This window comes from Porites lutea, chromosome 9 (assembly GCF_958299795.1).
Source record: "Porites lutea chromosome 9, jaPorLute2.1, whole genome shotgun sequence".
Lineage (NCBI taxonomy): Eukaryota > Metazoa > Cnidaria > Anthozoa > Scleractinia > Poritidae > Porites > Porites lutea.
The window spans coordinates 15,810,110-15,837,800 of NC_133209.1; the positions used below are offsets into that span (position 1 = coordinate 15,810,110).

Here is a 27,691-nt window from a genome sequence, read left to right on the forward strand (position 1 = left end):
GATGAAAGCAATAAAAACGGTTAAAACAACAACAACAACTTTATTCAACCAATATAAATACGTAGTTCTTTGTAGCCCAATACTAGAAGAGCGCAAATATTGGTATTCCAGACGGGCTGATTAGACTGGAAACAAAACAAAACTCGTCTGCGTTAAACTCAATCATAAGAGAAAAGCAGCCTCTTTCCTGTTCTCCTATCGACTTGTTCGCTTGTCTCGACTCCACTGAAAAGGGACCGATCGCAGACATTTCCATAACAATTAAGGTTTCCCAGGGCTAGAATCGCTCATTCGTTTTGTAGGGGCTGTTCAAATAGAGGGGGAAGATCCTAGAAGGCGGAACAACTTTACGTTGCGTTTACATGCAGAAATTTCGGTCCGTGTAGTGCCCGAGAGGAGAAGGTTCGAGAAGGAATTAAAAATGACGGGCGACAAAAATAAAAATGCAATTTGGGCCCTTCTGCTCTCTTTACTGGCAATAATAACCACCTTTCAGCAGAATTATCACAATGATCAGCTCTCGTGCATGGTAACGCCAAACGAAATGGTCGGCCTTTATTGCCGTGATTAGCCACTGAACGACCCGCCGTCATTTTTGTCTGGTTCGTCCCTAGTACTAGGATCTTCCTAGCGAAGGCAGTTTACATGGTGTTAGGATCTTGCTAGTACAAAGATCTTCCTACCCCTCAGCTTGGAAGATTCTCGAACTTATAAGGAGTCCTAGGAAGATCATAGTACTAGGGACAAGTACAACCCTTTACATGATGTAAACTGAATACAGCAAACATATAGCGATAGGATGATCCGCTTTCTAGGATCTTCCTGGTGTTAGAATCTTCCTTCCTCCATGTAAACAACCACTTAATTTGTTAGTGATGATAGTGTCTTCCGGGTTCTCAAAATGCTAAAAAATTTTACTGTAAAAGATTAACTATGAATATAAGGCGGTCTATTGGCCCCGTTTAAATAACATTTAATCTTAAAGTTTAGGACATAAAAACTACCTGCTTTGTACCGACGCAAATTAACATAGAACAAGCTAGGGATACCGAAAAAGGTAATAGAATTGGGAAAGTCAATTAAGTTTTACCTCGATAATACCATCCCTCGTCCGACCACCGTGCTAGAACCTCTTCTCCCACTTCTAGCGATCTTGGAACGCGGCCTGTTTCTACTGCGGGGTCCTGGTCCGGAGGAAGGCGAGCTGAAATGGGAAATACCCACAAGACGTAAATAAGTATGTGTTATCATGAATGGTGCCGGCTGAAATAAGGAAAAAATTTCAAGCGCGTTATTTTCCAAATTTCACATATATACCATTCTATTACCTAGTAATATAATGATTGACCAGTAACGCTCACAATCGTAGGTTTTTTTGACTTGTTTATCCTATCGAAAACTCCTAACATTTCGATGTTTTAAGCATATATGTAACACATGACTTTCCTGAAGTTTTGCCGAGAAAAGGCCTATTCACTATCTCCATGCAGTTAAGCTCTATTGCGCGTTTGATTTTTCTGCAGCGTTTTTTTAACGCTGTGCCATTTTCATCCGTACCATCTTTACATCACGACCCAATTTTAAACTGAGTTGTTACATTGAATTCACTGAAGTTATGATGTACTCATATTTGAGGAATTTAATGTGGTTTTCATAAGTTTAGTATCACTACTATTAATATGGGAGCCGCCAAGTGTTACTGCTGATTAAATTGGAGGTACATACAGCTATTTCGAGAAAGGTTGTCGGAAAAAATGTGCACGCAACAATCCCGAAAGGAAATATGGGATATGATCAACACGCTGTTCCTGACCCTGTAGCTGTCGAATCTTCTATTGTTGCTTTCCTTTAGCATTCGCAAACATACGTCCATGGCCTCTCGTGCAATTCTTTCAAATTTCTTTGAAGAACAGTTAACTCAAAACCGCCCACAATACCTTTCGGGATTGTCGCGTGCACTTTTCCCGACAACCTTTCTCGAAATAGCTGTATACAGTCGACTCTCTCTCGACAGACACTTCTGAGAGACGAATACATAAATAAAAAGGACATCTACAGCTGGTCAACGCCTTTCTTTTACTCTCTCTAATTGACTCTATAAGACGGACATCTTTCTCAGAGGGACACTTAGGGCCAGTCTCAAAGGTGTCCGTCTTTGAGGGAGTTGTCGACTGTACTTGTTTTGGTAAAACTTACATATCAGGAGCCCGTGAGATCCTTTGGTCAAAAGACACGCTTCGTTCCCATTGGATACATGGACCTGGACCGCGGGAGGTTCATCTTCGCTGCCAGCGGCGAGGGCAGCGGTCGGCACCTCATCGTCTCCGTCGGGCCTCTCGTCATCAGAAGAGTCTGATGATGAGGAAGATGACGACGACGATGATGACGAGGAGGATGATGATTTTTCTTTTTCACTCTTTGTAGACATTTTCTCGCCTTCTTTGTCGCTTTCCTCTTCTTTGTGTTCGTCATCAGATCCTGGAGGCAGGCTGTTATGAGAAGATCGTTTAGATGATTTTGATCGAGCAGACGTTGGTCTTGAAGACTCAGCCAAAGGTTTTCCAGGTGATGAAGATTTCTTTGATGATTCTTTCGAACTACGAGGGGAACCTACAAAAAGAGGAATATATTGGTAAACTGAACGGCAGTGCCAGTAGATGGGGGAGGCAAACAAATTCAAAACGTTCCACTTTAAATCAACCACGGTAACGTATTTTATGCATCGGACCAACCTACCCCAATATCCTAGCCATTTAAGCGTTCCCTCAGTTGCTAAAAAGAACCCTAGGATTAGGAAGCGATGGCATCGGCGATAGCAACGAGAGCGGCAAAACAACAACTTTGCGCGTGCATCACGCTTTTGAGTTGTACCTTTCTTTGCCGTCACTGCACGACTACGACGTAAAACGTCCTAATTTCACGTTTTATGGAGGACGTGAAGAATAGACGACGGTTGTCTTTTTCTTTTTATGAACTTAGATAAAGTCCTTTATAATTCAACTCCTGAAAAAATCGCCAACATCTGACAAATCAAAAGAGCTGAAATATAAGCGATGGAGTTTGAAGCAGCACGATGGGTGACGTTTTCGCTGCCGTCGTCGTTGCTTTAGCTCCCTATTAACACAAAGTTTATCCCATTTTTTATACATTGTAACAAAACCCGCCATCTAAACTATCATCAAATCAGCAAAAACAAGTGAATTCAAACTAGTGTCTCAGAGTTACTTTCTATGCATGAGAACTGCCAAGAAAGCAGATAGTTTAGATTGGAAAAAACACTTACTAATTTAGTTCAAATATCCCTCGAATAACGAAATATCAAGGTGTACAGATTATCTAAAACCACTGTCTACATTGTACTTTCCTTTAAACAACCGGCCCTAAATCGACCATAAATGCTTAAAATCTCTACAGACATACCAAATCAGTGAAGTCAAACCAAGAAATTTCACTGAAAATGTTTTCAGCTTGAAATTGATGCCATTTAGTCTTACCTTTAGATGATGACTTCTCCGAACCTTTCACCGACGCCCTAGGGGACGACCGCGACGACGACCGCGGAGTTGACCGGGCGGACGACGGACTGGGCGGAGATATTGAACGTGATCTCGGAGGAGAGACCACAGGGATATCCGGAATCTTTACGCGGGGACGCTCGGGTCTATTCTGAGCGGCTTGGAGGTTGTTCGCCAGTTGTTGTAAAAGCTGTTGCTGTTGTAACTGTAGCTGCTGCGTTTGGTTGTACTGCTGCATCAGAAGCTGCTCTTGTTGTTCTTTTTGTTTTTTAAGCAGTTCCTCCTGTTGGTTTTGAAGCCGTTTTTGTTCATCCTGAATCTCTGTTTGCCTGTTTGCGAAAATTGAAATGAAAAGAGGTGCTATGAGAACGTAAAATTACTGCAACATAACACGGGCGGAGACAAAGATTCAATTCCTGATTCTAGGGCTCGAAAAAAGTCCCGTCCGGTAGTGCGGAACAAGTTGCTGGGCATGTAACAGAACTATTAAAAGCTTACTTGCCCAGTGGGCAAGGGTCCAGGCAAGTCATTCTCTAACAAAATGATTAACCCTTTAAACCCTAAGATCAAATTTTGAATTCTCATTTGTAGAATGGCCCTATTCATTTTCTAAAGAAGTAGTGGGGAGAGGTTGATAAAATATCAAGCAAATTCTTGTGTGATCATGTCTGTAATTCTCATGACCACTCTGTTTTACAAAGCATTGATATTACAAGGATAAATTTGATGCTGATCACTCTTAGGGATTAAAGGGTTAACTAAAACGAGCAAGAAGTAGCCCCGGGCAAGAAAATGGTGAGAGCTGCTTGACCAAAGGACAAGCTGGAATTCAATTTTTTTGTTTTTGTTTTTCAAGCCCTGAGACAGATTCATAAACAAAAATCTTTGCCACGAGGACATTGCTCTTTTTGGTCAATTCTAATGAGTTTTAATACCTCTGCTGTCATAAGTGCACAGACAACTTGCAAAGAGAGGGGCAGATAACAGTCGATCATCGACTCATTCCGACTAAACTATGCCCAGTGTCCGACAAAATGTCCGATATGAAGGGACCGGACAGATGCAACACCACAAAGGTTACCAATAAAGGAAGCCGAAGATCTGAATCGAACATGTAATGAATGGCGGACAATGTTCTGATTTCATTTGTATGCATAAATGATGAGCTGGTTAGAGGTACTTCGATCATAAAACCAAAAATTATTTGCAGCTCTGCGCAATTATTCTCCATCAGAATAAATGATGTATCTAAGTACCGATCAAAGTTCAAACCTTTTATTTTGCTCATCGATCTGCTGTTGTAGAAACTTCTGTTGTTCATCGTCCAATTCTCGCCGCTTGTCTTTAAGTTCTTCTGTTGCTCTCTCGTGTCTTTCCTTCTCCTCTTCCAGCAGCCTTTGTAACTCCTGTATTTTTCTGTTGACCTCATCCAGCTGCTTTCTATATTCCTCCTCCAGCTCTTGTTTCAGTTCCTCAAAAGATCTCCTCTCCTCTGCCGGCTCGCGGGGTGACGCCCCTTTAGATGACGGTGCAGTGCTCCCATTAGCGCTTGGACTGCGGCTACCGCTTCTGCTATTGCGGCTGCTTTTGCTGGAGTGACTGCTGGCCCGACTGCTGGCTCGACTGCTAGCTTGGCTCCGAGGCGATTCTTCTCCCTTGCTTTTGTCTAATGGACCAAAGAAAGTACTTTAGAAAGAAAGTGGTGTATGTTAGTCGTAGAATCAAACAGGCGCACACTATTCGCCACTTAAGAAACGAGAAGATAACTGGAGCCGAAACGCGGTTCGCAACTGTTTCTGGGATTATTGCATTTTTTTTTCTTGTCCTTAGTAACAGTCCCATAAGTCTTTGCGAAAGATTCCTTCTCGTTTCTAAAGTGGTGAGTTGTGACTGTTTACATACCTTTATCCTCTGAAACAGCGTCTTCTTCAGCCTCTTTTAAGTACATTCCAAACGGCGTTGTTCTAAAACAAGCAACGGAGGCGCATTGATTAGAAACCCCAAGATAAAGTCAGGCAACTGAAAATGTAGTTTCAAAATTAGCACTGACTTCTACGTTCGCCACAAAAAGTACTCGTGATACCTGCACTTTTGAAGTAAAAATGAACTGAACTGGAAACCTCTCTTCCAAAAAGATTAGAGGGTAATCTTAGTTTACTTCAACTTACGATCGATAAGCAGAAAGCAAAGCATCTCTGATGTAGCGACAGGCGAACGTGTAGCGTGCTTTAGAAATCTTCACCAAATCATTCCTCACGGATGTTATCTGAATATAATGTAATCAAAAAGGTACATCAGTTGAAACTGAATGTAGACATGACAACAGGACACGACTTTTATTAGGAACCCAATGAGTTTATGTTTTAATAATAGGGACCTTTAGCATCAGGTTTTTCGTGGGAAACGGCAAACCGCAAACCGCAAAATGTCACGTGACCACGGCCTTGCGGTCACGATTGCAGTTTGCAGTTCACGTTTGAACCGCAGAAAGGGCTTCCAGCGGTAAGTGATTTACGGCAAGGTTTTTTGCCACAAAAAATTGTACAGCCTCGCGTTTAAAGGTATGAACTAGCTTTTTGTATCCGTTTGCGATGTGTTTGTTGGATTTCTGATCTCGAATCAATGAATTATTGCTGATTTTAGGGCGATTAAAGTGATGCACTTCGACTTGATGAAAACAACATGGCGGCCCTAAACAATGAACGCGTAGTTCAAATCAATTTTATATTCCTTTCTGCCGTACTAACAATGGAAAGTATTCTGTTCCAATCCACAGTTAAATGTTTTTTTCTATCTTGTTACTGAATTCATAACTTAACTCAGTCTCTGTTTGGAACTTCCTATTTTTAACGTATCACTCCGCGAATATCATTTTATTTTGCTTATTTCTTTAAGACTGGGGAGCTCAGGCTTCATAAAGCCTTCTGGTTTCTTCTGGGCTCCCTTGCAACCTTACAATTTATATATGTATTCTTGTATTGTATTGTATTTTGGCTAAATAAAAGTGAACTGAACTGAACTGAACTGAACGCCTTGCTAAAGTTTGAAATCTCCGCAACGCGAAACTGCAAACGCGTAACTGCGGTTTGCGGTTCGCGGTTTGCGGTTTACCTGATGCTAAAGGTCTCTAATCTCGACAGAACGGCAATATTACACATAGTCTCCGCTAAATGGACCAAGTCGTTCATTACTAGGAATAAACACCTCTCGGATAGATTTGTTGTCGCTTTCATGTTAAAACAAGGCAAACAAACAAAAATGAACATAACTCATTTACCCCGAAACGACTATGAAAGATTTGGCAGTGTTTGTCAGGGGCGGATCTAGGGGGAGGGTGCAGGGGGTGCGCACCCCCGCCTCCCTGAGATAACCTGCGGTTTTCTAATACAACTGGTATTCTGCCAAAAAAAACTATGTGGTTTATTGGTGTTGAAGTAGAGCAAGAGACGAGTGCACCCCCTCCTAAAAAAATCCTAGATCCGCCCCTGTTTGTTAGGAGAAAAAGAGAAAACAATACAAAACATAAGAGAGGTCGTTACGTCAGGTTGCTATGGTAGCAAAATTTCTGGATCTCAAAAAACCGTGGTCCTGCAAATGTGGCGGGAAAAACCAAAAACAAAATTGACATGTCTGACTTTCCTGCGCATGATTGCACTCAGGAACAAAGCTCGGCAGCCCAAACTTTTCTTCCATCGTTCGACAAATGGCCGTCTCTGTCAAGAAAGATTGTTGAGATCTAGAAATTTTGCTACCATGATAACGTGGTCACCCTTCTCCTCTCTATTGCTGATTCGAACTATGACCAAATAGGTGAGAGGCCCGAAATTCGGCCACTCTAGCCTTTGCATGCACTCAGCGCGAACAAGTCTTCGCTTAAGAGAGGGTCTCGTTACTGTAGAGTTGACCTTTACCGACCTTTTTACCATTAAAGCGTAGTATTGTGTAGCACTTGGTGGCTGTAGCTTTTCTCAGTGGAACAACTTGAACGATTCCAGGGACGTAACACTGCACGCCGTCAATTATCTCATCATCTTCTTCCTCGCGCGGAACGAGGGTCTTGACGAGAACATAGTCGCCAACCTGTTGAACAAAAAACACATCAGTTAAAAATAAAATACGATCAGTGAAACGTACTCTGAGGGTAAACTTGGTGGAAGCTTAGTGACTGACAAGACTCGTATTTTGCGATACTGGTAGGCTATAACTTTTCTACCACACATCCCCAGGCTAACGCCCTAAGGTGAGCATTGGATTAGCTCCAAGAAGACAATAAACAGATAAAAGTGCGACCACTTTGATGAAGAAAAAAAAAATGACTGCTTTGCATGATACACATGAGCATAAGGATAGGTAATATAGCACAGGAATATTGCACAAAAAGAGAACGTATAAATGGAGAGTTACCCTATTTACTTGACTAAAAGCCGCAGATGGAAGCAAAATACCGTAAAATTCGGAAAATAAGCACCTCCAAATATAAGCCCCCTCAACCGGTAACGCAAAAAACCCTCCGTTAAATCGCCCCTCCAAATGTAAGTGTCTCGGGGGCTTGTACTTGGAAACTTGTCCTCAAATACAAAGTAAAACAAAGCAAAAACGGTAAGTTTACTTCCAGCTATAAGGAAAGCCCAACCGATTTCGAAACGCAAATTTCCCTCCGAATATAAGCCCGGATAGCTTAACCAAGTTATGCTTGACCCCTCTAATACAACTCGACCCACAACAAGGTAATCTGTATTCTTTACAGAAAGTAGGGGATACTGAACCTTAAGTGACGGACAAGGCCTGGCTCCCTGCATAGCAATGACGTATCTAGAGGAAACAACCTGACGGTCAAAATCCCGGAAGTCAACCTCGACATAACGTGAGTTCAAACAGCGCACTACCAAGCCTGCGTAGTAGAAGCCATCCACCTCGTTTCGCGCCAAAACCTTGTGGTGAAGAAGACGATTTTTATTGGAGGTTGACTGGGCAGGCGGAGCGGGCTTGGGACCCTGTTGAAAAAGAAACTTTTCAGATATGGCAAGTCAGGAGTTTTTATGAACAAGGAATAAGGCGCGGCGAGTCCATAGACAAGATTATTCATTTATCATGTTGCACTTAAACTTGGACGTCTTGAGGGGAGTCGCCCTTTCACGAATTCGTCACCCCTAGTTTTCGAATTGTGATGAGCAAACTGGAACTACAATCCTGGACAAAAGTCCCTGGGACAGTACTGCAATATTCATATTTTTCTGTCATTTCTCGGTTTCCTCATAAAACAGTGCATCCTCTTCGAAATTTTCTTGCAGTTCTCCGTCCCCCCACCATATACAAAGCTGAAACTTGGAAAAAATTCCGGATATACGCGTCCAACATTGTTTGTGGGGTGAGGGGAGGTGTTGAAACTGTCAGTGAATTGGAAAACGCCCCCAAAATGCAAAAGTGTCCCAAGACTTTTGTCCATGAAAGTAGCTCACAGACGGAGTTTACGCGGGAGAATCGGACTAAAACTAGCATTGTTTGTTGGCTAGTTCCAATTCATTGACAAGAATAGGAAAGTAGTCGACATCCTTATATTCTTGTATTGCCAAAAACTCAGTAGAGATACGAACCATAAATGGATACTAACCTTGGTCATGATTTGCTCGATTCGCTTGTTTTCTGCTTCTTCCCGAGCTTTTCTTTGTTTTTCCGCTATCTCACGGGATGCCTGCCAAAGAGTTGTACGTCAATTCAAGATATGTTTTTTCTCGAGTGGTCATTTACTGTTCTGACCTTTGGAATAACCTTTTTCTAATTTTTCGTTCTGATTATAAGCTCGAGTCAGGCGTGAAGGAAATGAAAATGACAAAAGAGGTCTCAGGCGCACAACTGTTACGTATGTGTAAAGCTCTCCCAAATTATAAAGGTACAGTCGAGAAATTCACCAAGATTTGGTTCTCGCGGACGCCTGGCCGTCTTTGAGAGGTTCAAACTTCTTTAAATGGGAGAACTGTTAGATAGAGGGTCGCTCACTTATGAAAGGCGTACGCCAATAAGATGGACAAATATGGAACTTTGCCTGTGTATATCATTGTGTATTTTGTGATCTGTCATGTTGCTAGTACCGGAATGGCCTCTAACAACATCATCAGCGCGACTTTTTACCTCTTCTGATTTCTGTCTCAAGTCCTTGGATTGCAGAAGAAACGTTTGAGCTTGCTGTATTTCTTTTTCCAGTAAATTGATATCATCAGGGTCGACAGGCCAGTCTTGTTTCTCCAAGTCATCCATCATGGACGCTTTGTTATCGAGAAAGGAAGGAAGTTGATCCTCAGGATACCTGGCTCACAAAAAGAAAAATGGTAAGTGAACTACACGTTGGTTAACATCGCAAACTACACGACGAGGAAACGACAAGGTAAGAAATTAACGCTAAATAGATCCGCCATCTTTGCACGCGCGTGATGAATTATTGGAAAAAACAATGCCAGGTAGCCTCTCTTGTAATTACGTGTAAACGTCACCTCTTTCCTATTAACAAGGTAGTGCGTATGATTTTTAATCATATTTCCAGGAGTTCCACACGGTTACCGTTAGTATTAAAAAGAGCTGTGCGTGAGAAGAAATTAGAGGCAACGGCTGTTCACTTTTAATAGGCAATAACCGCATGTGATTGAAACATGTTCGTGCTTTTTTGACGACATTCTTCAAGGAACCTTTTTTCAGGAGTCATTTACGTTAAAAGGGGCTTCACCTGCATGAGCGTGTAAAAACGCAATGACCAAAGTCGAGCGAAGCAAGTGTGCACTGTTAGATTAAAGAGTGTCTTAGGGTGTTTAATTCTTTGAAATAGAAGATGGTTTCAATTGGTATTTAATGGGGACCAAATTGAGAGTTGGTAACGGAGAATTGGCTTGTAAATGCGGTTCGCCCCTACGACATAAGATGATCACTCACTTTATTCTTTCTTCGTCGCTTAGACAGACGAAAACAAGCTCATCGAGGCGCCTGAAAGAAAAGCAACCATAAAATAAGGGTAAGCCTCTCTGATTCATGATGTCGTCTGGGTAATTTGGTAGTGAAATACGATGCTGTAAATACCTGGTGTAATCAGTAATGGCTGATTCCAGCCGAGCCTCGTAAGATTTCAGATTAACCGCTTGAGGATTCACCAATTGAACTTCATCTCTGTTGCTTCCTGAAGTGTGAGCCAATGGTAGAACCTAAAGCAACAATCCCGGAAAAATATGAGCGTTGTTTGGCTGGTGCTGAATCCAGGATCCTGATCGGCTACCCACAAGCAGTCAAAGATGTGGCTAAATGGTTTGTTCGGGACTGTCCGCTTTTTTGCTTCAAGAAAAACTTTTTTCTTGGTGATATAGAAAACTCTCTATTGACAAAGCTTGCTCAGTCGATACGGCTGGATACTGGCCTCGATCTTTGTAATTCTTTGCGCTTTTATGGGCAACCTACCAACCTTTGCTAAAGAAAAAGTTTTTATCATAATGAAACTGTACTGACCTGGTCAAAAACCTTGGAGAGCACATGTTTGTCCAGTATTGGTACATACTTGGTACTGTGTGGAATCATCGTGGGTGCCAATGCGTCCAGTATGGTCAGTTTCCTGGCCACAAGGCCATGCTTTTTAAGCCATCTAAACAAACAATGAAATTATCTTACACCCGCTGAGAAATAAAAGAGAGTAAAAGTGGCACGATACCTCTAATTTGAGGGAATTTATTATACTTTCATATGAACGTAGTGTAATCCTACACATTATGCGTCGTTTTCTATTATTTCGAACATTTTGGATTTCGGCAGAAATAAAAATTGCCCTAGAAATGTTATCGCCACTAACAAGAACACCCCAATTTGCAAAGACTGTAAGATGAATAAAAAAAATATGTTTCTCGTTTGTTACCTCTTCACAGTCAAGTCTTCGTCGCTGCAATGAAGAGAAAAAAAAATGTGCGATAAGAAATGATAACTATTCAGAAACGACGATAAAAGAAAGAACGACATTTTGGTTCGTGCTTTTACCAAGACACTCTGCAGACGAAAACGCACTTAGAAGCGACAACCTGAAATTCGTCAGCGTTCGCAAGCTATTACGAAGACATTCTATCAAAATTTAAAATGTAATAAAATTTTACTTGAACATTGCATCCTCATGGTTATGTAAGCTTTAAAATATATTGGCCATTACGACAGCTTTCTAAATGCTGCAAATACCTTTATATGCAAGAAAAAGCAACGTTTGATTTTCAGTGACTACCATAAGATCCATGCCTACTCACTTAAGGTCGTCTTGCGAGTTTGTCCCATTCTTCTTCTTGGTTTTACCTAACGTGATACAAAAATAAAGGTTTAATAAAGTACGTTTTCGAAATGGCTAGGCCTAGCTGGAAGCTGCAGTCTTTCTGATTTTCTGTAAAGTTGCTTAATAGTTGCCTTCACTATTAAGACATGAGCACGTTCGAGATTTCTTTCTCCTTGTCAATTCAGTTTAAAAGCAGTCGCATATCCAGTCGAGGTACATGTAGCTATCTGCAAACGTTTTTGACCCGCATTTTGTGAGATAGAAAGATACCGACCGACTTATGGCCACGTGAATGTGAGGATCGCTTTAATTCTAAACAGACGAAAGGGGCAATTGTTTACGTTTTGGGTTCCGTTGTTTGAAATCATCTGGCTTCTTTGCAAGGTACTCCCGTGACTCCTTAAGCATCCAATCACTTGTCTTCTTCATCAGTTCCAGTCTCATCTGACTCGTCTTTGTTTCGCCTACTTTGTAGCTAGGGGACTGGGTTGTAGACTGTGGTATATCCCGGCATGCGGTGCTCACAATGTAGTCCTTGTGACTGCTATACTTTAACTTAGCACTTGCTGGGCGAGGCCTGGTACTGGCTGGGCGCGGTCTGGCACTAGCTGGGCGAGGTCTAGCACTCGCTGGGCGGAGTCTGACAATACCGGATTTCTCAGAGCTAGGCGGGGATGGAGTCATGGCGTGTTTTGCTGAAAACGGTCTGTGAGAAGACGCGCTTACTGAACGGGGGTGACTTCTGTTAAAGTTGAAACAAACAAACAAACAAACAAACAAGGACTGTTATACATAGTAAAGATTCTCAAGCTGAGGGTGACTACAAATTCGAGGTTATTGAGTACAACTAAAATCTAATGTAACTGTAATTTTTTCCCTAAGTCCTTTGGCCTGGAGCTCTCCACTAAACTTTCCCGCAGGTAACCATAAAGTTTTGCAAGGAGAGGAGAGGTTGTAACATTTGCATCTAAAAGAAGGAACAGACTAGTCAGAAAATAGGATTAATATAGGAAGGTCACTAGTCAAGCTTACTAGCTTTAGTGACGTGGAAGTTAAGTTACGTTGTCTTGGGAACAGTGAAAAGGCTGACTAGTCACCATTCCTCTTCGTAACGCTTATGGCGGGAGCAGTGGGTGTTGGGAAGAGAGAAGAGAAGAAGACTCTCTCTCTCTCGCTTTCGTCCCATCACGCCCTGCGCGCCACTTAGGAGAGGTTCAACAAAGCCGAACGGGTACGAATCAGGTGAAAAGTCGTTCTTTTGTACTTACTTGGAACACCGCCCAGTGTTAGAACCATACCAATCAAGCTGCGCGCATTCGTTTCTTATCAAGGTTATTTTACGCAAATCTGCTAAGCCTTTCTCGATTTCTTCTCTTAAAAGGCGAAGATCTTCGCTCTGAAATCAAAAGTGTTTATAACTGATTAATAACTGATCTGTTACTAGGAAATTTTAGCAACAGCTGAATCACAAAGTAGAAGTTACACTTACCAAGAAGAACGGTTTATTTATTTAGTCATTTTTTATGGTCAAATATTTTCACGCCCTCTTGCCTGCTTCGTTTTGCGCACAATTTGATTATCCTCAGAACAACGCGATAAAACTGTGATATCAGCGTATAAATTCCCGTTACTGATATCCAGACATCTAATATAGTACCTCTTGAAGGAATAAAGCTTTCAAGAAGTGCTCGGAACGCCTTTCCTTTGTTTGACAGCGAGAAGCACACTACGAATAGGTTTTTATTTTCTTCCTTCTTTAACCGCGACAGGACTTTAGCTCAATCGATAGAGCACTTGACCACAGAGCAAGAGCTCACGGGTTCCATATCCGGGACCGGAGTGACATGTAGGGTCTCAAAAAGATTGAAAAATGAAGGTACTACCTTTGCCCTTCAAAGGGCTAGACTTAAGCAACGGATGACCTCTTAAAAGAAAAGTCCCGTCTCCATTAGGAGAGGTAGAAATAGTCTCCTCAATTAGTCTTTGTGTGATAAATACATTGACGCTCAAATAAAGCGTGTCATTCTCTCCAGGGATAATAAAGCGAGTGATCTACGTGGGCGCGCGGGAAGATCGCCACACGTAATTGAGAGAAAAAGCGACACGCAGAAGGAACAGAAAAAAGTGAGCAAGGGAGAGGTTTGAGTATAACTATGACAAGAGCAGTTACCTCAAACGGCCTGGGACCATCCACGTCATATCCATCTTCAGAGAAATAATGAAACCTGCGGGTTTGGTAACAAAGAAAATTAAGTTTTACGAAAAACGAGGTATAAATCCATTTTAATCTCATTGGCACAGCCTACATTGCTGGCGGTCATTTGTTATAATTAAGGAGGAGCAATGGCGAGTGACGAAAGCGAGGAGAACGAGGCAGTTCGCGCGTACTTTCCTAGCTTCGCCGCTCATTCGAGCGCTTGCCAAACAAACTGGAGACGAGGTTGATTTTCACCCAGTGCGTCGCGCAAACTTTAAATGGCCAATAAAAGAAGCCACGACACTAAACCGACCCAGTAACAAACGCTATCTCAAACTGACCAGCATGGGTTTCTCAAATAAAGCGGTTACTTACCTGCCGCCAGTTTCAGCTGCTAGTTGACAGAGAAACTGGTTAGCCTCTGTGTCAGCACAGTTGAAAGAGATGGTATGAATGGGGACTGGGTTCAAAAGCTGGACTTGAGCCAGTATGGATGATGGAGGCTAAAAGGGAAAAGTGAACGTGTAAAAATTTATATTGTTTGTTGTAATAGGGACCTAATATGATCAGACAACAGCGACGTCCGCGAACATGTCGCTGAAAAATATATTCCGCATCCTTTCAAACCATTTCGCGATTATCCCAAGTCGCCCTGTTACTTAAAAGAAGGGAAGCTAAGGGAATTTAGGTTGGAGCTGAAGAGAGGGGACCGCGCCCGAGTTCAGACAGAAATGGTTGAATTTATCGCCATGCAGTTCCCTTAAAGAAAACTTAGGAAATTTACCATTTTACGTCAAAGTTGTGCAGGGACGGCAAATGAATTTACAAAAAAGCTTGAAGGACATGCAGAGTTAGCGCCACTAGCACATTGCTAATTCTAAGTTGTTGTGGTCTCTTTTTTTACTGATTGTCAACCTTGAATTACTTTTCTGTATGTACTAAGTTGAGCACTGAAAAAAGGTTGATTGAGTTTTTGTTTTGCTCATTGAACCTATTGCTTTTTTGACGTTCCCGTTGCCGTGGTCGTCGTAGTTTCGTAAGGTCCCTAATACATGAGAGCTAGACAAAGCAGTGGCGTACCTGGTCAGGCCGTCCGTCTGTGAGAAGATAGATTGCGTGACACTGTGGATCTGCAAGGGCGAGTTTAAGTGACGCCAGAGTGTTTGTAGAGCCTCCAGTGCTGAGTCCCTTTACCCACTGCCACGCGTTATCAAGGTTCTGAAAGATAAACGTCAGTACTAAATTACGGTGTGTAATAAACCAGTGCTGTGGCTCGTGATTACTGCCCAGCCCGTCACCCAGTGAGACTACACTGAGACAGACACCCAGTTCTCTACTTCACTGGTTACCCAAGGATATTACACAACTATCCTCCGAGGGGAGAAGAGGAAATAAAAATCCAAGGATATTCCGAGTTACGGACGGTGGCCGATCAAAACGCGCGAAAGTTGCCATTCTCTGATTGGTTAGTTCTAAACAGGAATAAAGTTTGTTGAGTTCCACTTCTAATAATATATCTGCTGTTGGTAAAATCAATTCTCAGTTTGAACCAGAATTTTCTTTGTCGGCTCTTTTGATTAATTACAGCTAGAAAACAAACGAAAATCATGAACCAAACTAGGCTGACTACTGGTTTAATCTGTGAATGGATTTTACCTACAGCATATCCACTTGTTTCGATGTAATTCCGGCCCATAACGCTATCTAGCAGGCCCCAGTTGTTCAAAAACTGGATAGCGCTATCCACCGGGTTAATCACTATCCAGTGGATAAATATTAGGAAAACCAATTGTGCTATATATCCGTTCGATAGCGCCATCCATCTTTTTTGAACAAGTGGGGCCAAAATCACTATACCTATCTACTCAATAGTGATTTATCCGCTGAATAGCGCTATAATCCACCTTTTGAACAACTGGAGCCTGCTTTTTATCAGTGTCCTGAATTAGTACTTAAGCCCAAATACAGTCAAACTTTCTTTGTTACAGAACCCAGCTGACAATGAAGTGCCCGCATTAGCAAGGTTGACTTTCTATTGGTTGAATCTCGGCTCGTGATTGTGTAAGAGAGAAATGTCCGCAGTCCATATTAAAGGAGGTCCTTATTAGGCGGGTTGAATTTAGAGAAAATGTAAGGGCTTAGCCCAAGGCCAAAGAAAACTGTCCGTATAATAACGAGGTGTGCATATTAAGCGGATGCCCGTAAAGCGAGGTTCAGCTGTATAACATTGACACCTTTCAACCCTTTAGGCCCCGATATCCAAATTCAAATTCTCCAAACTGATCTCTATACATTTCCATAAAGAATAAGTTGAGAGAATTTGGTAGAAGATCAAAGCGTTTTCTCTCAGGTGATTATTTCATTAATTCTCACAACCTTTGCTCTTGATTGTGTATTGATATTGTTAAGGAGAAAATTGATGTTTGTCACTTTTGGGAGTTTCTATACGTACATGTGTATTGCAGTCCACTAGTCGGTCTCTCCAGGCCTGTACTCTGGTATCAAACTTCACAAGGTTAAACTTCACCTTGTGTCGTAATTGTTCCTACAACGAATGTGGAATGCAAGAGACATAAACAGAGAGCAAACTGACTAAACATGAGAAGGGAGTAGAGAGATACAACTATGTCTTTCCTGGAGATCGTTATAAGCGTTTCCTGTAAATATATGGTTAAAATTTAAATCGTTTGTTCGCATTTCTTATAATAAAATTCTTGGAATAAACTCGAGAGAATAAAACACGCGCTTCAATAAGGACGTAAATACCCTGTGTACCAAAAGGCACGAATTTGACCAGTATCTTCTAACTTATGTTATGAAGCCCTGTAGAGTTAAAAAGTGAATACAGTTAATAGGCCATTTTTGAGTTGCCCTAGCACTTAGCCTCGCTTTGAAAGTGAGGGTTTTTGGAACCCGCAAATGGTCTATCGACTATATTTTCAAAACAGCGATAAAGTGAATCGCTGTGAGATGACCCGTGCGTACCTGCATGAGTCTGTAGAGTTTATCCTTCACAAGAAACAATCTTGAAGCCATAGAAGCTGAAGTGTCGATCAAAACAGCCACCTGCAAGAAGCAAATAGAAGAACGACTCAGTGTTCGTACGTGACACTAATTGTAAGTAACTATACAAGACAATGCCCAAAACGTTGGCTAGTTTTGGGAAAGAGCCTTCATGTGCAACCCACAGATGTAATGAAGTTCGAAGGGAGTGGAAAGTTTTGTTCGGTTTAGCGAGGGTAAATTAGAGAACTTTAGATTTGGGGACAAGAACGAGTACGAGTACGAGATTTAACTTAAAGTTTTTGCGCATGTTCTCAAAAAAAAGACACCCTGGACAGCTTTATTTTACTTTTTTTCACCAAAAAGTTAGTACGGTTGTCTGTACTGAAGGAGGTTAAGCCCTCTCCCGATAGCAGAATGATAAAACGTCTTACATTTGGTAACTTGTTCCCGCCACTACGACATTCTCGCTAAAACCCGTCGTAGAATGACGACGGCTATCACGTTTTCCCGCCAAAATGACGCTGGTTCAGGCGTGAGCAATACTCTGTATTGAGAAAATCTCGTACTCGTAGTCCTCCTAGTCCTCGAATCTGAAGCCCTCTATCAAGTCGGAATCGAGTGGTTCTATTGGCCATTTTCAAGGCGCTCGTGAGACTCGACCACTTTGTATTATGGGACTGTTTGGGGATATCATCGAGCGAGTTTTTTTAATGGCTATTACGAAGTTGTACAGAAAACTCGGTGAAATTCTTCTCACTAAATTTTTTTGGCAACTAAGCTCTTCTTAAAACTAACCACCGATCTTATAACAGTACTGAACGACTAGAAACTCGACTCCCAAACACTAACGGAGTACTTTGTCAGTCTTGCTAATATTTAGATTGACAATAGACGGGGAACTTTATTTTGACTTGCGTTTGTCACACTGTTGCCTAATAACAGACCTGGTCTTCAATAATTGTACCAAACAGCTCTCTGCTTCCTTGCTGTAACCATTCCATCCTGAAAAGAAAATTCATGGAGCACTCCTTAACTACTGCCTATTGTAAGGGCTGTTAATTCTGCCGGGAGAATTATTTTTTTGAGAAGTTATTTCAACGAAAAATTAAAGTAAACTTGATTTAACTACTTGCGTTGTTCTTATGCTTTATTGTAATGAATAGTTATTTCAATGACTCCCTTAATTCTATCAATGACTAACATTTAAATTCTTTAAGCAGATTTAACAACACCGCAGAATCACCTTTCGAGCCAAGGTTGTTACTACGAGCATAATCCCTGGCTACTTTCATAAGAACAAAAGGAAAATATATAATAGTACAAAAAAAAAGTCCTAGCTGTTCCGTTCCCCGCCTACTAATTGCGTATACCCGTCAACTTGAAACATGAAAACCTTAGCGACAGCCCTGTTAATATAGGCAACTTATACAGCAGTTTTAATCCGTTCATTCTTTCTTACCTCTTCTTATACGAGTCTAAAGCTGACAATATTCTCTGTTCGTAATTCCTGTGAATTGGTCCGCTAACATGAACATGCATGATTGTACCATCTTTCCACCGCACGTGCGCAAACTTATCACAGTAACGGGCATTGACCAGTTTTGGGCGCACAATCTGTGAGGATAGAAATAAAAGGCGAAATTTCAGTGTACATGTACATCCCTTCCTTCTTCCATCCATTTATCTTTCTCATTCATTCATTCATTCATTCATTCGAACTTACGTCCGTCTATCTGCACCTCACCTCGCCTCTTCAAGCTCTGTTTATACGCTTAAGGCTTCGTCCGCCTATCTCCGCACTGAATTAATTCAAAGAAAAACTCTGAACCAGCGGCGTTAATTTTTACTGGCTACAGTTTCGGCCTGTTCTTTAAATTTCAAGACAGCATAACTTTACCAAACTTAGCCTGCGAGTAAGCTCACCCCCTGAGTTTCGAGCAAAGCTACCCGCAGTCTCCTTTTGTGTGCTCCTTGTACGTGATTTTACACGACATCCACCAAATGTAGAGCTTGTTCTTAGGCTTTACCACAATCCTAGCTCTGGAAGGGTATTCTCGCTTGTTCCGGGATTTGACCGGAATAAAGTGTGGATTTCGGATGATGCAAATTTCTTGACGGGTTACGAGATTTGCCCGCTACTTGCGGAGCGGGATTCAATACAATCTTGGCACGGGAGGCGGTATTGGGAAAGAAAACGGAATCCGGCAGTGCTGTCATTAAGGGCTAACTAGCGGCTGGGAATTTCCCCAGCTACAACGGATGTAGCCCCCGGCTACTTTCAGGGGAAAAAAGGAGAAAAATAACAACCAAAAGAAATCCCAAGCTGTTTGATTCCTCACCAACTTGAAATCTTAGTGACAGCCCTAGGTATTCAGAGGGTCCCCAATAGGGTTCTTCAATTCTGTGATCACGACTTAAAATTTCATGCAATCCCGTGATCCCGAGGGTTATTTTTGGCATCCAACCTCGCGCGCATACTTTTCAATCCCAAATCCTGCCGCCATTTTGCTTCAAAATCCCGAATCCCGAGCTTAGATTAAGGGACATCCCGAATCCCGAAACCTATTGGAGACCCTCTATTCAGGATAGAGATTACAGAAGTTCGGGATGCGCGTTTGTCATTAGAAAGGGGAGGGACCCTGACACTCGATGTGCTTCCAATAAGCCTGCAACACGAACACGAACACGAACTACAGCAGTGGTCGGCCAGCCAGCAGAAAAATTGATTTGCACGACTAAACGATTCACTTCGATTCATAGGGTCATTGTATGTTCGTTACAAGAAACAAATATGCTCCGTTCAAATCAACAGTTTAGGGTTAGGAACGCTTATAATCTGTTGGGAGGCAAGCTTTTACTCACTGCATCAGTGCTGTCTGTAGTAGGAGCAACCTGAATGTCTACAACTCCATCGCAGTGTTTAAAAGCCAGTGTCTGTAGCAAATCATAAAAGCCCAGCTTTTTTGCCTTCAAGCCATGTCTCTGTGAAGAAAGGAAGGAATCATCACGTTGTTTTTTAAAGGCCAAACACGATATTACTAAAAAATACACGCAAGTAAAAACAATGCACTTTAGTTGAGTGTCAAAGTATTTAGCACTAAAGTACTAATTGAGGAAAATAATTTTACGTCTCATTCTGCAAGAAGACGGGACCACCATTTTACGTGGTCATGCAACCAAGTCACGCGAAGGTCTTGCGAATTGAAGTAATATATCAGGTATGAGACGCAGTGTTTGTAGTAGATGAAACATTGAGAAGAGAGTTGAAAATACGGCGCGGAGCGGAGCATTTTTGACGAACTTAGAGGTGTCGAATGCTTCATACTACTTCTCGAACAAATTGATTTTAGAAGGAGAAATTACGGATGCAAAAATCAGCAGTTTTTCATCTGATTTCCAAACACTTTTTAAACATTAATTGCCGTTATATTTTCTTTATGAATAATTAATGAGCTTGAGAAAGGCAGAGGTAGTGGCTTCACTTCTAAATTAAGAGCCTGAGTATTGGTCCGGCCCCGAGAACCGAACTGGGGAACTTCCGCTCTGCAGTCAAGCACTCTACCGACCGAGCTAATCCTGCCGTGGTTCTAATCCTACCGCTTAGATAAATGAATAAATAAGTCAATAAATAAATTTTAGCACATTTTCTTGCTTTTCGGTTTCTTACAATACACTAAAATTTCTTGCTACAAACAAATACCAGATCATTATCAAACCAAATTAAGGAATACTAGAAAACTTCCTGGAAGAAGGTAACTTCAATCTTCAATAAAACTCTTGGGCCAGAATGCGTAAAAAAACTTAATTGCTTAATTTATGGTGCTTTAGTACGGTCATACCCTGAGCCAGTCTCTTGAACTCATGTACATCTCACTTCTGCCTCTTGTGTTTCCTGAGCCGCTCCCCCTTATATGACCTTGCTCTGGGACGGTACTTGGAGAAGTAGATACTGCAATACCAAACACATAATTATGATCAGAAAATTACATCACTTCTAATCACAACAAAGCAACTACAGATGTACATTTTTTTTCCTATTGTTCAACAGTTTATGCCGAAGAGAATGCCGGAGGGATACATTGCCTTAGTGGTAGATTCAAGCACCAGATTTCAATCTGAAAGTTGGCTGGAGGAGGAATTACACTGCGGCGACGTTTCCTTTGAGCGTGAAACTTTAATCCACACAGTCTTACTAATGCACAGGTTTACTGCGGGTAGTGGCATAGAAACAACATCAAACAGCAACAGTTACATATTGCCATAATAACCTACTGGTATTTACTGATCCAAGAATTTTCACCGGGAACTCAGTTGGCAAATCTTTGCGTTTTGCGGAAAAAAATTACTGTTAAACTCAATTTTAGGTCACAATGAAGGGAATACATTTTTCACTTACAGTTTATCGGTTACGGTTAATTCCTGTCCAATATTTTAGGCACCATACTTGAAAAACCATTGAGGGAGTTTTCTTTTAATTTGTAGGATTATTAGCCAATTATGATGATTATTATTTTCTTGTTATTCTTTTATTTTCCATCTTGTATTCTTCGTCAGTCTATATCGTTCTCGCAGTCCACAAGCGGAAGGAAGCCATTTTTCTTGCCATCAAATTTACCAAACCTTAGTTACGTTATAAATTATAAATAAAAGATCGCAAGTTTTGTATTTTGGGCTCAGTTACATTGATCAGTGAGCAATGTAAAAAAGAAGTAAATGTTTGCGGACTTTTGGGAAATCGAGAGTTTAAATTGCACGACACCTAATTCTTGTGAATAGCTGAAAACCTGCTAAATTTCGGAAAATTTTATCCCTAGAAATTTCATGCCATATAAAAATAAAGTCCACTTATCTTGTAACTCCCTCAATATAAAACGTACCAACATGAACAAATCTTACTTGGGGTTTCTCTGGGATCTTTTATTTCACACAACAGAACTTGAATTTCAGCTAGTGTGTTTCTTGCTTCATCCAGTTCCTCCCATAAAGTGATCACGTCTTCTCTTACACCCACACCAAGGCGCAACGACGGCATTCCATCACCCCTGCCACGCCCAGTGGGCTGATTAACACTATCAACTTCCATGGATTGGGTGAAGCTATCAAAACTGTCTTCATATTCAGTTGGAACGGAATAAGCGTGGAATCTGGAATTGGGCACACATTCATTCAGTTCAGGAATTTCAATGACTTAATGTTAGCTGCAGCCTGAGAGAAAAGCCGACATTTTGCTACGTTACCACTGTTTTCCCTGCGAAATGAAGTCTGAGGAATTAACATAGATATTGTATAATGACGGAGTGCTACTACCCAGATGAGGGTGGTGACAAGTCATCGGTATGGAGTTTCTGAGCTCGTTCCTCAGACATCAATTTTGGGGGAAACCAAAGGTGCTGTTACAAAATGTTGACTGTTGTCTCAGGAAATGCAACACGGTAGCTGTAGTAGTGAGATAATGGAGACAATTATCCTGTAATAGTGGACAGCAAGCACGCGAAGGGCTCGAAATTAAACTGGCTTTGTTTATGCGATTTGGCACACTTTTTATAACGAAAGCAAAGCAAGATAAGATGAAATGTAAATGTTTTAACTCTACACTTTTAATTTAAATCTAAATCATAAAGAAATCTGGTCGCCAAAGTGGCGACTAAACCAGACTTTTCAGTCGCCAAGGAGAAAATGTTAGTCGCATTGGCGACCGTATCAGTCGCAATTTCGAGCTGAGTTCTGATCACTGATTTTCTGTGTACTTTCACTTTCTCAGTTATAGTGTTGTACTAGTGATAAATGGATTTTCCTTGAAAGATATATACAAACTAAGTAAAAGGAATAAAGGAAGTTATATGATGTGCACAAGGTGATCTGTTTGTTGAAATAAACTTCAGTGGCCTTAACTATATTTCAACTCTAGAACAGCTGTAAGTATACAGAAAGGGATGGACTGCCTGTAAGTGTCTTCAGTCTCCTTGGGAAATATTTTGCTGGTGTAGAAAGGCAGCTATATATCCTCCTTGTGCTCTGCCCAAACCAGTTTGCGAAGGCTTTAGAAAGAAGTAACTAGTTAAGCTAACTTTGAGGATACTGTAGATTTAGTGTCATTTAATACAAAGAGCTGAACACATCAGGGATTACAACTGGTGGCAGCACCTTTGTTGGTCACCTACCTCCCTTTAGTTATCCTTGATATGTCCTTCAGGAAAGTCATGGTTGCTGGATTATTGCAGTTGAGTGATACTACATGAATTGGTACACGGGATCCTTGTATCTGTGAGGAAAAAAAAGTGTTGCTCAAATAGTTTTAAAATGTTACAAAATTGGGTTAAAGTAAGGACACACCTTCCTCTTGAGCATTTCTTGAGATTCATCAGAAGCACTTCCCTCAGTATACAGGTATACAGCTTCAATCTAGGAAACAGAGATGAGAGGCAAGTCGATAGAGAATGGACATTCCTTTAACAACTATGTAGAGTTATGTGCAGGGCATAACCCTAACAACCTTGAACCCTGTAAGTGTACTCGCCACGACACCATCATACTACTAACCAGTGGAAGTCCTTAACATACTTACAATACACTTACCAAAGGTAAGGAGGGGAGGATTATAATACTTACATGTTGATCAGCAAGTGCCTTGATTATCCCTTCCACAGTAGCTGTCGCGGAACGTGGTACTATTTTGTTCAAGTCCCAGATCCAGTTAAGGGCACCCTCCATACTGTCCAGAGTCACGTTCACAGCATGATCCTGCCAGCATTGGGCATCCATGGCACATCTGTTATTTATAATTCATTTGATCAAGTTATATTTATATATTATATTTCGTGGCTTCATGTTCAGCTTATTAAGCTGATCTGTTAAATATGGTTGACAGGGCAGGCACATTTTGACCACTGCATAATGCAGTTTGTTATTTTCATAATATTATTAAAGTACTAGTAGTACGTGTAGTGTTAAATTTACCTAATGAGGTTAAACTTTGCAATAAACATGACTTGTTCCTTGAGTACTTGGATCAGTGCATGAAGGTAAGTACTGAACTCAGATTCACTTTCTGTGTTCACATCCAGTACAATGGAGATACACCTCTCCTCGATCACTCCAAAAACTCGTCGACTATAAGAAAAAAAGATTTTAATCAGTCAAAGACCAGGAGATGACTTCACAAGTTCAATTCAAATAACTGTATTGACAATCACGTGTATATAACTATAAATCTTTTAGAACTCATTACCTCTCAGAAGTAAGCCACTCAAGTCGCCGCTTGTAAAGTGATATGGCCTGGGTGAGTTGGCTTTCAATCATGCGAAGTTTTTCCTTGCTGGCAACAAGCTGTTAAAAAGCCATAAATGATGTGAATGAGAGTCACGTAATTTTGATGACCAGTAACTTAGTACATATTATAAAGTCATGTGTAATGTGTACTTACATTGTAGACAGTGCCGTCTCTAAAGGGAACCTGGGTGAATAATCCCTTGCAGTATCGCGCACGCACAGGTTTCTTCAGTGGCCTAACATAATCTGCAAAGGAGGAATCATGCAAATACAGAGTTTGTACCTATAAATTACTCCAACCAGAATTCAACGCCAAATTCTTTATCACACAGGGTTCTTAACAGACAATTGTTAAAAAAAAGTATTTGAAAGGAAATATATATAAATAATGACATATTTTTTTCATGTCATCTCCACCATTGGGTATATGATGAACTCACAGTGGCCTGCTCTCCAGTGACTTGATTAGCTTAATGGATAGAGTGTTGTGTCCGGTCATCACTGAGGTCAAGGTTCAATACCAGTCAAGCATGAATTTTTTCAGCTTCTTTTCAACCGTTTACAGCTGTTGGTTGTTTATTCAACTGTAAGGATCATTAATTTCCACTTTCATAAAAAAATATTGTTGAAATACTCATCAGAATAATTATTTATTGTTGAATTATTTCATCTTACCATCAGAATGTCTAAACCCTATGGAGGGCAATATCTGACCCATATCAAGTTTATGTCTTTTAAGGCCATGTATCTGTAAGAAAAAGATAGCCTTGCTGCATTTTAGTGAGAATTATGTCCAAATTGAAGTGAGTAATTATTGAGTGTACAAGGCATACATGTATAAAAGAGACTATGCTAGATTTCAGGCTGACTCCTTTGTTAAAAACTGCCTGGATGATTATGTAACCTTCAACATGAAAAGCTCAGCAGCATACGCATGTATTTGAAAGTAAACATTCCACTGGGACTGGTACATTTAACAATAAGTATATTATAATAATCATTCAAAATATTCTGCCGTTTGCGATTGGCTCCAATTCCCTGGCTTATTCTTCACAACCAACTGGTGCTAACCATACTATTTTGAAAAATGCAAGTAATATATACTATGGATTTGATGGTATAAAATAATGTTACTGCAACAATGTATACAAACGATCAACTCGTTTAGGCCAACAGCCTACCTCAATGTGCATTTACAATTCTTCACACCCTACTCAGCCTCATTCAATAATATTACTGCTAAATATCTGGGGACAATACATCTTAATTATAATAAGTATCACTGAAGGCTGCAGGAAACTCAAGACTGTCAGGACCGATTATAATGTACTTGAACACACCTTTATCATCTTGATTATTTGTTACACATGCAATATGTACCTTAAGCCATTGAGATGTTGACAAAAGCATGCGTACATCTGGTTCCCATTTGCTTGTGTTGGGTGAGTTCAGTCGTTCACTTTTGGATGGTGCAGTGGATTCATATGGTGATGTCCCATTTCCATTTTTGTGTTTCTTGGATGCAGGAATGACTGCTTGATGATTCCTGGCTGAACTTTCAATAGGCCCTGAAAACATAACATAAAAAGTATTTTGGGCCTTGAAAGGGAACTTGTAAGCTGTACTTACTGATAAGGTCTAATGATGCAAAAGCACAGCTGTCCAAGGCTGCTAATGAAAGCCATGTAGTCAACTGGTCTACTACTATGTGACTGACTGCATTTCCCTTAATTGCCAACTTCTCCCCTTCTTGACATGCAAATATACCCAATACATACAGTCACTAGATGCACCTTAAGTTAACATTCTGGGCCGGGTCGTTCACAGCATTTTTGAGATAACCCAGGGTTAGTGCGAAATTTGAATTCAGAGATGAAAGCTTACACCATTGTAGAATTAAAGCAAATTTAGTTTAATTCTTTTCGTCTTCAATTTCAATGATGATTGGCTACTCTTAAAAGAATAGAGAAAACTATCCGAGAAAATGCTTTTGATGAAAAGAAAAGAAGCCCGGGTTAGAATTCAACCATGGCTTAGCGCTTGGCCTTCGAACAACTGGGCACCAAGGACCAAATCCTCACAATAGGTACACTACTTTGAGGCTCCTCGTCAAGTGATTGGCTTAGTACAAACATTAAAGGATACTACTCAAAACATTATACAGAAGATAAAAAGAGCATAAAAAAATTAATTAGGATCTCAAATTTGTTTCAAGCTGTTTCAATGTCTGGTAGGTTCAGTGCTATATCCCATTTTGGCATGAAATAGGTCACATGACCCCAAACTTCAAATGGTCTTATAGCCACAAATTCCTCAGAATTTTCTTTCATGGTAAAAAATGGATGCTGAGTGCCTACCCCAACAATAACTACTTTGGGAAAAGTTGAATGGGGATCAAGAGAACAGTTTTGACACGTAAGCAAATTGATTGTTATTCCTGCTTATAGCTTGACTGGATGGTGTATTATTAATTCAGGGCTCGAAATAATTTTCGGATAGTCTCCGGTCACGATGACCGGCCAAATTCATTTTTGCTCGGTCACGTATCGTTTCTGGCCGGTCAAATGTATATGATGAATTACTCTTTTAGGGGCCCATAAACCCAAAATGTTACAAATTTATTTCCCAAGAGTCGTTGCTAAGAGCTTATAGCACTTTAAAGTGCTTTACAATAAAAGTAAAATACAACGGCGAAATGAACATGTTCCTTGATAATCACAACTAGTTTTTACTTGAATGTTTTTCATTTAATGTTTATCTACAACCCAATAATAGCTGGCAAACATTAGAGTGTTTGTACATTGTTTATCAGGTTCACGGTTGTACAACCTTTCATGTTTACATTACGCACGCGGCTGATTAACACATCGATAAACTTGCGAAGAGTGAAATAATTATTGTAACGTTGCTATGAATTATAGTCCCTTTGCAGTACACTGCTTTTGATAATATTTATTCCGCTTAAGGAATTAATTTATGCGCAGGGACAAATGTACAACTTGAAAATTACTAATAAAAGTGGAAATATTTGGTAATTTTGTGACCGGAAGTGGGCGAATCCCGATGTCTGTTTCGATGCGCGAATTGTAAACAACGGCTCTAGTTGCATGTCACCAGGATTTCATATCAAAGTTCCACAATACACAGCGACTCGATAAATAACAACTGAAACAACTGAACAGCAGGAACCTTAAATTTATTTCATTTTCAATACGATTGAATTTTGACCGGTCAACATGACCGGCAAGACAAAAGTTTGACCGGTCAAATCCACAATCAGTCCGGACATTGTCCGTTGACTGGCCGTTATTTCGATCCCTGTAATTTGGAGCTGCTCAGGTCTGAGCAAAAGGCTAAACTACTTGCCATGCCAATAAACAACAAAAACCTCTTTCTATATCACTTGTTCTTCCGTGCCTT

General features: G+C 40.8%; 1 protein-coding gene across 1 annotated transcript in view; it reads right to left on the bottom strand.

The window, feature by feature from the left end:
* The window catches only part of LOC140947698 (von Willebrand factor A domain-containing protein 3B-like), a 32,622-nt gene that overhangs the window by 3,836 nt on the left and 1,095 nt on the right, over window positions 1–27,691 (bottom strand). The window contains exons 2-36 of the mRNA XM_073396874.1: window positions 25,652–25,839; window positions 24,947–25,019; window positions 24,426–24,517; window positions 24,231–24,328; window positions 23,960–24,112; window positions 23,612–23,771; window positions 23,336–23,404; window positions 23,164–23,264; window positions 21,899–22,146; window positions 20,842–20,951; window positions 19,865–19,984; window positions 18,462–18,616; window positions 17,947–18,004; window positions 16,982–17,062; window positions 16,449–16,541; window positions 15,077–15,214; window positions 14,372–14,499; window positions 13,970–14,024; window positions 13,068–13,195; window positions 12,141–12,541; window positions 11,777–11,822; window positions 11,401–11,424; window positions 11,001–11,133; window positions 10,581–10,702; window positions 10,437–10,487; window positions 9,645–9,819; window positions 9,127–9,207; window positions 8,282–8,509; window positions 7,431–7,595; window positions 5,684–5,781; window positions 5,418–5,479; window positions 4,788–5,181; window positions 3,495–3,844; window positions 2,197–2,610; window positions 1,091–1,204 (exon numbers count right to left, since the gene is read on the bottom strand). Of these exons, the coding sequence (XP_073252975.1) occupies window positions 1,091–1,204; window positions 2,197–2,610; window positions 3,495–3,844; window positions 4,788–5,181; window positions 5,418–5,479; window positions 5,684–5,781; window positions 7,431–7,595; window positions 8,282–8,509; window positions 9,127–9,207; window positions 9,645–9,819; window positions 10,437–10,487; window positions 10,581–10,702; window positions 11,001–11,133; window positions 11,401–11,424; window positions 11,777–11,822; window positions 12,141–12,541; window positions 13,068–13,195; window positions 13,970–14,024; window positions 14,372–14,499; window positions 15,077–15,214; window positions 16,449–16,541; window positions 16,982–17,062; window positions 17,947–18,004; window positions 18,462–18,616; window positions 19,865–19,984; window positions 20,842–20,951; window positions 21,899–22,146; window positions 23,164–23,264; window positions 23,336–23,404; window positions 23,612–23,771; window positions 23,960–24,112; window positions 24,231–24,328; window positions 24,426–24,517; window positions 24,947–25,019; window positions 25,652–25,839 (5,106 nt within the window). The remainder of the gene's footprint in view (window positions 1–1,090; window positions 1,205–2,196; window positions 2,611–3,494; window positions 3,845–4,787; window positions 5,182–5,417; window positions 5,480–5,683; window positions 5,782–7,430; window positions 7,596–8,281; window positions 8,510–9,126; window positions 9,208–9,644; window positions 9,820–10,436; window positions 10,488–10,580; window positions 10,703–11,000; window positions 11,134–11,400; window positions 11,425–11,776; window positions 11,823–12,140; window positions 12,542–13,067; window positions 13,196–13,969; window positions 14,025–14,371; window positions 14,500–15,076; window positions 15,215–16,448; window positions 16,542–16,981; window positions 17,063–17,946; window positions 18,005–18,461; window positions 18,617–19,864; window positions 19,985–20,841; window positions 20,952–21,898; window positions 22,147–23,163; window positions 23,265–23,335; window positions 23,405–23,611; window positions 23,772–23,959; window positions 24,113–24,230; window positions 24,329–24,425; window positions 24,518–24,946; window positions 25,020–25,651; window positions 25,840–27,691) is intronic.